A 9,690-nucleotide genomic window follows, 5' to 3' on the forward strand; every position below is an offset into this window, starting at 1 on the left:
CTCTCTCTCTCTCTCTCTCTCTCTTCTCTCTCTCTCTCTTCCTTCTCTCTCTCGCGCGCTCGCTCTCTTCTCTCTCTTTCTCTCTAACTCACTCAAACACACTCCATCTTCGAACCTGTTGCTACCTAAATCAACAACTACAGACAAACTCAACGTATCACAGCAAAAAACAACATGGCCGCCGCCGCCGCCGCGCATGCACATATACGTTACCTCGTGATGCGCCGGCGGGACTTGAAGGATGGCGACACGCGCTTCCTCAGCCTGCGCTTCTTTCCCGCCACCCTACCCGCCGCAGACGAACTCTGACTCCGGGAGCGCGTGCGCGAGCGAGGCTTGGAGCGTGAGCGCGAGCGTGACGTAGAGCGTGACCTTGATCTTGACCTTGACCGCGAGCGGGAGCGTGAGCCCGACCACGACTTCCGCCGGCTCTTGCTGCGTGACCTGCGCGGTGACACGATGACGTCAGTGTTCCGAAATCAACAGCTCATAAACTATATAACATTATACAATATATAGTATTTATATATACCATATATACCATATATACCATATATACCATATATACCATATATACCATATATACCATATATACCATATATACCATATATACCATATATATATATATATATATATATATATATATATATATATATANAGGGAGTGAGAGGGGAGGAGGAAGGAAAGAGGAGAGAAATAAGGGAGGGACGGGGGAGGGAGGAATGCAAACGGAGATCTGCACGCGCATGCGCAGTCACACGCGCAGACAAACGCACGTACGGCACAAACGGCACACACACATACACGGATGCACAAATTCCTTCTAATATAGTTACTTCTCTCGCCTTCTCGCTCACCTTCTCCCTCTCTCTCTCTCTCTCTCTCTCTCTCTCTCTCTCTCTCGCTCTCTCACACACACATACACACACACACACGCGCACTTATTGTATTGTAATTTTAATTGTATTAATAGTTTATGGGGTCTTGACATCAAACTTAACTGCTCATCATTAAGATATTATTAATTATATTAATCAATTATGTTAACTAATTATATAAATAATTACTAATGAAACCTAATCACTAACTGATTGATTATTAGTAATAGGTAATCACCTCGATCGGCTGAACGAGCGCGTGCGGGACCGTGACCTTGTCCGCGTCCTTGACCGTGACCTCGACTTCCGGCGCGACCTCGAGCGGGAGCGACTCGGCGAGCGACTGCCCGACCTTGACCGTGTGCGGCTCTTCGACCTTGACCCCGCCGAGCTGCGAGATCGGCTGCGGCTGAGCGGGGCACGACGGGAGCGGCTGCTGCTGCCGCCGCTGCTGCTGCGAGTCTTGCTTCGGGTTTTACTGCGACCCCGGCTGCTGTGGCTGCGGCTGCGGGAGCGGGAACGACTTCTGCTGCGGCTGCGGCAGTTGTTGTTGTTGTTGTTGTTGTTGTTGTTGTTGTTGTTGTTGTTGTTGTTGTTGTTGTTTCCCGGCTGCTTCCCCTTCGCGCCCTTCCTCCCGGCGCGTGCCCGCCGCTTCCGCCGGACCCTGTTCTTCCCGCGCCGCCGCCGCGCGCGCCCGCCCCTCCTCTTCCGCCTCCGCTTCCCGCCGCGACCGCACTGCCCCCTGCCGGCGACCCCCGGCGGCGACCGCGATTTTGAGCGGGCGGGCAGAGTCGGCGACCTTGATCGTGACCTCGACGGCGACGCCACCCTGACGGCGGGAGTCGGCGGCGACCGAGCGTCTCCTCTCCCGCCGTCCCGGCTTCCCCGCTCGGCGCTCGAGCCGGCAGACGCCGCCGCCCAGCCGTTCGGTCGCCCGGCGACGCCGTTGCCTAGCGACGACGACGCGGCGGCGGTTAGTTCGTTCGGCGGCCGCCAGGGGGAGCCGCGCGACGAGCTGCGGCTGGAGGCGCGACGCGGCGACGACGCCGAGCGGCTCGAGCTGCGGCCGTTCCTGCGCGCGATCTCGCGAGATCTCGTCGACGACGCGCCGCCGTCGTCGTCGTCGTCGTCGTCGCTGTCCGTGTCTGCGGGCTTTCTCACCGCGCCGCCGCCTTCCTCCCGGCTCCACGACCGACTCGACGCGCCGCCCGGTCGCCGCGACCCCGACCTCGACCTTGACCGCGACATTGACCTTGACCGCGACCGCGACCGCGACCGCGACCGCGACACGCTCGAGCGACGGCTGCTCGCCCGCGAGGTGGCGCTGCTCGAACGCGACGTCGCGCGTCGGTCGCCGTCGTCGCGCGACGGATTGTCCGCGGCCGCCGCCGCCGACGCCCCGCCGACGTTCGCGACGACGGTGCTTTCACGCGCGGCCGTGCTTTCGGCGCGCGGGGAAGGCGAGCGGGAGGAAGAGGCGCGCCCGAACCTCATGACGGGAGAGTCGAGCGGTGGCGACGCCTGGTGGACGAAGAGAAGACAGTGTTACGAGGACTGCAGAATGCCTGAGAGTGCGACACTATACATACAACATACGATATGTATACATACTAAATACTATATATATACTATGCCATATATATATACTAAATGTTATATATATACTGAATGTATAACACAGATGCAGCATTACAGGTAAGATTCTGATATGACATTTTACGTGCAACACCTAAAATAATTTTACGCGTACAGGTTTATGGATTTGGATATAGTTATGACTAGTCTATGTAGATACAAGTTTGTGCGAGTGTGTGTGTGTGTGTGCATGGTGCGTGCGTGCGTGCGTGCGGGCGTGCGTGCGTGCGTGCGTGCGTGCGTGCGTGCGTGTGTGTGTGTGTCTGTGTGTGTGTGTGTGTGTGTGTGTGCGTGTGTGTGTGTGTGTGATGTCGTGTGTGTGTGTGTGTGTGTGGCGTGTGTGTGTGTGTGTGTGTGCTGTGTGTGTGCTGGTGTGTGATGTGTTGTGCGTGGCTGCTGTGTGTGTGTGGTGTGTGTGTGTGTGTGCGGTGTGTGTGGTCTGTGTGTGCTGGTAGCTGTGCTGTGTGCTGCTGCTGTGTGTGTGTGCGTGTGTGTGTGTGTGTGTGCGTGTGCTGGTGTGTGTGGTGTGTGTGTGGTGTGTGTGTGTGTGTTCGTGGTCGTGTGCTGTCGTGTGGCTGGCTGTTGTGTGTGTGTCGTGCGTGTGTGTGTGTGCGTGTGTGTGTGTCATATAGGATATGAATTCCTGACAATGTTAACCTATTCATCACACGCTGGGTGTCATGGCGACCGCGGAGAAAGAATACCCTCTTCTTATTCGGCGGCCTGTCTTCGTGTGTAAGGGCAACAAGTGTGTCTTTTGTCCGTTGCATTACGTTCTCCTGGCTCTCTTCTCTTTCCTCTTTTCCTACGCCGGTCAGCAAGAAAGTAAAGAGCAGAGTAAGAGAGACAGCGAGAGAGAGGAGAAAGAGAGAGAGAGAGAGAGAAAGAGAGAGAGAACGAGAGAGAAGAGAGAGAGAGAGGAGGAGAGAGGAGAGAGAGAGAGACATGAGAGAGGAGCACGAGAGAGAGAGAGAAAAGAGAGCGAGAGAGAGAGAGAAAGAGAGAGAACAGCGAGAGAGAGAGAAGAGAGAGAAAGAAAGAGAAAGAGAGAAATGAGAGAGAGAGAGAGAGAGAGAGAGAGAGAGGCGAGAGAGAGGAGACACCAGAGAGAGAGAAATGTGTTTAACTCTGCGCATTTCTAACACTCGTCATGGACCGTTTGCCGACGCTGCATATTGTACATCATTCACTGACAACAATCGTACGTCATACTGTCGCCATACAGAACGTCATACTTGACCGTCATACTGACGTCATACGTATGTCATACTGACGTCGGCATGCGGACGGAAAAGCGGCGGTGGTTCTATTTATAGCAGTGGGATATCTAATTAATTATATCAGAGGGGGCTTCTATTTATTCAGTAGCATGACAGCGTCATGTCGTCGCCGCGCACTCTCACCTTTTCGCAGTCCGGCGCCGTGTCGTTCTCCTTCGATCTGCTTCCTTTCTTCTCTTTCTTCTTCTCTTTCTCGGAGCGGCCGCGTCTCGTCTTGCCGCCCGAAGAAGTCTTGACGCTCTTTGATATTCGCTGCTGCGATCGAAACACGGGAGAGAAACTGGATGACGTCGATGACCGTTGATGAGACGTGGAACGATTTCATTCTGACATCACATCACGCGCCCATCTTTGTTTTGAGCTTTTTTCCTCAGCGATAGATGTATTTAGGTTTGTGTTTCTCCTTGTTTTACGTTATATTTCGTGCGATGTTAATTTTATTCTCCCCACCGCGAAGTAATTGAGAGGTAGCGTAGCGATTGAGGGGCGTTCAGAAACGTTTGCTTAGTTACGCAAGTGCCGCAACGTTTTCACCTTGTGTTATGTACATCAGCCCCACATCATCTCTGCACCACCCCACCTTACCCAACCCCAGTGAATACCATAATACAATGATACCGTTATACAATAGAAATACTATAGACGACCTAGTATTCTATCTATCTATTGTATATATATATATATATATATATATATATATACTATATATATATATATATATATATTGCACTATATACTTGTCTACTATATTGTTATAATCTATATAATATATATAGTCTATATATAACTCTATATATGTATATATCATATAGTATTTGCAGTCTATATAGCTTGTCTACTATAATTTGCTATATACTTATATATAATATATGCACTAATATCTATATTGTTTCTATCGGCTATCACACTCACCTTTTTACCGCCCTTCACACACGACTCACTTCTCCTCTTCTTTTCTTCGGAGAGTCTTGGGATGGCGACCTGGTGAGAAAACAAGAGAGCAGACTGTAGCGCATGCTGTGATGAGGCGAGGACAGGAGTAATACATATATATCATATATAATGATATATATACATATATATATACATATATATATAAATATATATATATATATATATAGTCACAACTACGTTAATTAATTAGCGTCATCATTATCGACACCATGATAATCAAGACCTAAACGATCACACGAGAGATAGAGAAGATAGAGAGAGAGAGGAGAGAGCGCAGGAGAGGAGAGTAGAGAGAGAGAGGAGAGAATGAGAGAGATTGAGAGGAGCATTGAGAAGAGAGATGAGAAGAGCAGATTGAGAGAGAAGACATTGAAGAGAGAGACTCGGAAGAGAGAGAGAGAGATAGAGAGAGAAGAAGAGAGGTGAGAAGAGAGATGCCAGAGAGAGCCGACACGAGAAAGGAGAAAGAAGCTTGCTCTGTAACCATACCATACCAAGGGTAGTAGTGACATGTGTACAAATCTACCGGCTTAAAGGGATATCCTGATACCCACATCCTAAAGGTGAGAGAGAGTGTCCTTTATCGACAGCTTAGAACGAGAAATCAGGAGAAATATCAGGAGAAAGAGAGGAGAGAGAGAGAGAGGAAGAGAGAGGAGGATAGAGAGAGAGACCATACCTGACTAAAAAACCAGAAAACAACGTCTACGTGTTTGTACGGGTAACGATGTATATATCTATATATATATACTTATATAATATACATAGTATAGGCAGCCATGGACAGATATATAGACACAAACACGACAGAGACAGAAACCGATGATAATATCTTATGTATAAGCAGAGCGGCGTAAGTATGCGCTCTTGTTTCTTACCTTCCCGTATTTTAACTTGTGACGCAAACGAAAAAGATGGATTCGTCATTGTTAATGTTTTTTTTTGCTTTCGCACACACAGAACATCTCGCCTCGCGCTCTCACACAAACAAAAACCAATAATAAAAAAACAATAAAACGAATATTCGCTAGTGTAACAGAAAGGCAAGCAACTAAGAAACGCGCGCGCATGCGCGTTGATCATCGCGCGCGCACGCATGCGCAGAAAACACTCGCTTCTTTGCCTTTCGTTACGGCACACGGACCGTTACTCAAACGACAGAAAAACACACACAAATTCTTAAAAAAAGGGGGGCGCGTATACACCTTTAGCTGTTCATATAATTATATATAATAAATATTATATTATATTATTTTACAGACATTATTTTACATCGACTAATAATAGTTACCTCTTGCATCAGCATATCAGATAGGTTTTCCCCTATTCCGTTCGTATAAAACGAATGCGTAGCGGGCAGAATTAGAAATAAGTTTAGGCACACATTCTAGTTTCGTATACGTCAGCGAAATCTCGCCCCCAACCAACCAACCAATCACCGCCTCCCTCCCAGCCTATGTCCACACACCGAACGGACCGGCGACAAGCGCACGACCTTTGACCTTTAACCCCATTCGACTGAGGTCAACTACCTAAGACTGATGCTAAACCGAGTCAGGGCAGACGCAAGCGAGTGAAATTCCTAGGTGAATTCCGTATATATATATATCCGATATATTCCGTGATAACATGTCGTGCGCTTGTCCCGGACTTATTCGGTATGTGTCCGTATAGTAATTTTGATTCGCGATTTTTTATGAAAAATAGTTGTGGGGTTTTAAATCCTGAGTTTCGATGGAGAGCTAATGATCGTGACGTCATCATCGCTATCACAAGCGACTTTCCTTAATTATTAGCTCAATTTCTAATTATTTTGCCAGCAACAGACGGAAGCAATAAAAAATAGCATTACTATATATACATATATATATATACACACACGTATATATATATATATATATACTACTATATATCATATACTATAACACTATCATAGTATATATATATATATATATGCAAGGAACATGAAGCTAAGGTGATCTTACATTATAACTAAACAGTGATGGACGGACGAAGCACACGAAATAATAATTCCCACAAAATAATTACAGTAGGCTTAATACGCGTAGTAACACACCAATTAATTGTATCCTGCAGTGATAACAGTAGGTTAGCATACTTGCCGCCAACTGTATAATACCTAATATATATATATAATAATATACGTGTGCGGTATGCATGCAAATGTTTGGCACATACATCGACTTCTTACCATCAAAACAAATGTGGCGCGTTCGTCTCCCAGCCATCGTTTCTCAACATTTGTCATTAGTTCATGCATTGGCTCGTTCGTTCGTTCATTCATCCATTCAATCGCTCGTTCGTTCGTTCATTCATCCATTCAATCGCTCGTTCGTTCGTTCATTCATCCATTCAATCGCTCGTTCGGTCGTTCATTCATCCATTCATTCGTTCATTCATTCATTCATTCATTCGTTCGGTCGTCTGTACGTTCGTTCGTTCTTTCGCTCGTTCGCATGCTTATTCACTCATTCGTTCGTTCGTTCGTTCGTTCGTTCGTTCGTTCGTTTGTTCGTTCGTTCGTTCGTTCGTTCGTTCGTTTGTTCGTTCGTTCGTTCGTTCGTTTGTTCGTTCGTTCACTCATTCGCTCGTTATTCAGTCATTCATTCATTCGCGTGACTACGTTTTTTATTCGTTTCCCACGAGACGTACTATTTACGAGATACTAACCATTCGTTTCGCCCGGGTTCACATGCGGCTGCGTTTCACATAAAAATGAAAATCATTAATAAGCGTGAACTGTAGCCAGACGTCGCAACGACTTAACACAGTCAGTCTGTCAGCTAGAGTGTGATCTGGGTCCCGCTAGATGGCGCTTACGTCTCCCCCGCTGCGCATGCGCGCTGGTGACTCTAGGGGAAGGGAGAGGGGGAGAGTAAAGGGGGGGGCGGTCCCCTAAGCCGTAATACCTTTTGCGTTTACGCGGTTTCTTCGCTTTCTTTCGCTTGACTCTCCGTCCGTCCTCCTCGCTGTGACTCCCAGCACTTCCCGAACGACATCTGAAATGGAGGCGGTGACGTCACAGCTTAGCGGCATCACGTAACCATGGTTACCGGTACAACGCGGCGGTCAGAGGGGGGGGGGAAAGATCGAAAAAGCGAATAATCCTCTCGGCCGACGTGAGGGGTTCAGGAGGAGAAGGAGGAGGAGGAGGAGGAGGAGGAGAAGGAGGAGGAGAAGAAGAAGAAGAAGAAGAAGGAGAAGAAGAAGAAGGAGAAAGAGTATAGTAGGAGAATGAGGATGAGGAAGTATAGAAGGGGAGGAGTATGAAAAGGTGGAGAAGGGAGAAGAAGAGGACGAGACGGAGAAGAAAGGGGAAGAGGAGGAGGAGGGTGCTGAGAAGAAGGAGGCGAAGAAGGAGGAGGAGATGGAGGCAGGTTTTTAGACTGGCGCGCGCGCTCGCGGTCGATACTGTCGCTGGGCATCGGCGGTCTTCCCAGCGTCGTGTCGTATGCGAAGGCGGCCATCTTAACGCGATAACTCATAGAGTAAGTAGAGGGAGTACATTCATTATCGAGATGTGAGTGGCTAGCATTCAGTTACACGACGCGCCTGTTAGGAAGAGAGAGAGGGAGAGAGCCAGAGACAGAGAGAAGCAGAAAGACAGCCAGAGAGAGAGAGAGAGAGAGAGAGAGAGAGAGAGAGAGAGAGAGAGAGGCAGCCAGAGAGAGAGAGAGCGAGAAAATGAAAGAAAGAAACAGACAGAGAGAGAGAGAAAGAAAGTAGAAAGTAAGAGAGAAACAGGAAAAAACTCATGCATCACGACACCAGCGAGCGCGCGAACGTAAGCGGCCATCTTGATTCTCATCGTGTAACAGCGCGGCATAAACCGAGAGTTGATTTCTCGTCTGCCAAATATTTTCTTCAATCGCGATCGATCGCTCCGCGCTAATTCAATTGAGGCGAGCCGAAGCACCGCCGCGGATGCGTTTTTCGTCGACGACCACGCCCAGAGATCGATAGATAGATCGATCGATAGATCGTAAATCAATCGGCACGTATATCACATCTCCTACCTGAACGCGATCATTCCAAGCTAGGCGTAAGAAAACGAAAAATCAGAAGTCATACACGTGTTCAGAACACTACGTCTCTAGCTTTATTACTGCGCTGTATTGTTGCTGATGTTGTTGATGTTGTTGCTGATGTTAGTGTTGTTGTTGTTGTTGTTGTCGTCGTTGTTGTTGTTGTTGTTGTTGTTGTCGGGGTTGTTGTTGTTGTTGTTGTTGTTGTTGCTGTTGCTGGGGTTGTTGTTGTTGTTGTTGTTGTTGTTGTTGTGGTTGTTGTTGTTGTTGTTGCTGTTGGGGTTGATGTTTTATTCTAGGGCAGGAGATTGATGTTTTTTTTTTTATTATTATTAGTTCGTTTTTGTGGGCGTATGAATCTTTATAAAAGAGGTCTGAGAGACAGAGGACCAGGCATGACGTCATCACGCGCATACGCACAACATGTTCCGTTAGGTGCCATGTCCGCCATTCGACTATCGGCACCTCTCAGTCTAGTGGAATATATAAATATATATATATATTCATATAAATATATATATATTTATATAAATATATATATATTTANTGTTGTTGTTGGTGTTGTTGTTGTTATTGCTGTTGGTGCTGGGGTTGTTGTTGTTGTTGTTGTTGTTGTTGTTGTTGCTGTTGTTGCTGTTGTTGCTGGGGTTGTTGTTGCTGTTGTTGCTGGGGTTGTTGTTGTTGCTGGGGTTGTTGTTGTTGTTGTTGTTGTTGTTGTTGTTGTTGTTGCTGGGGTTGTTGTTGTTGTTGTTGTTGATGCTGGGGTTGTTGTTGCTGTTGGGTAATATCGTTTACTTATTGCTCGGGGGAAGGCTGGCTCTAAAAGAGACGGTCTTGAGTTTCACAACCATTGTTTGAATGATTAGCCTAGTCACGTCAGGGGAAGGTGTGTGTGTG

The 9,690-nt window shown here is 47.6% G+C and overlaps 1 protein-coding gene and 1 long non-coding RNA gene across 2 annotated transcripts; both read right to left on the reverse strand.

Moving 5' to 3' along the window:
- Positions 1 to 209: 209 nt before the first annotated feature.
- Positions 210 to 2,126, reverse strand: LOC106818309 (serine/arginine repetitive matrix protein 2-like). Its single transcript, XM_014823028.1, has 3 exons — positions 2,107 to 2,126; positions 1,117 to 1,950; positions 210 to 444 (listed from the first exon to the last, which is right to left on the reverse strand). Exons 1-3 carry the CDS (start codon positions 2,124 to 2,126, stop codon positions 210 to 212), a joined length of 1,089 nt encoding a protein of 362 aa, XP_014678514.1.
- Positions 2,127 to 4,709: 2,583 nt separating this feature from the next.
- Positions 4,710 to 7,763, reverse strand: LOC106818310. Its single transcript, XR_001395189.1, has 4 exons — positions 7,678 to 7,763; positions 6,039 to 6,070; positions 5,626 to 5,640; positions 4,710 to 4,774 (listed from the first exon to the last, which is right to left on the reverse strand). It is a non-coding gene; the product is annotated as an uncharacterized LOC106818310 (long non-coding RNA).
- Positions 7,764 to 9,690: the final 1,927 nt, after the last annotated feature.

This window comes from Priapulus caudatus, unplaced genomic scaffold (genome assembly GCF_000485595.1).
Source record: "Priapulus caudatus unplaced genomic scaffold, Priapulus_caudatus-5.0.1 Scaffold2159, whole genome shotgun sequence".
NCBI classification, from domain to species: domain Eukaryota; kingdom Metazoa; phylum Priapulida; class Priapulimorpha; order Priapulimorphida; family Priapulidae; genus Priapulus; species Priapulus caudatus.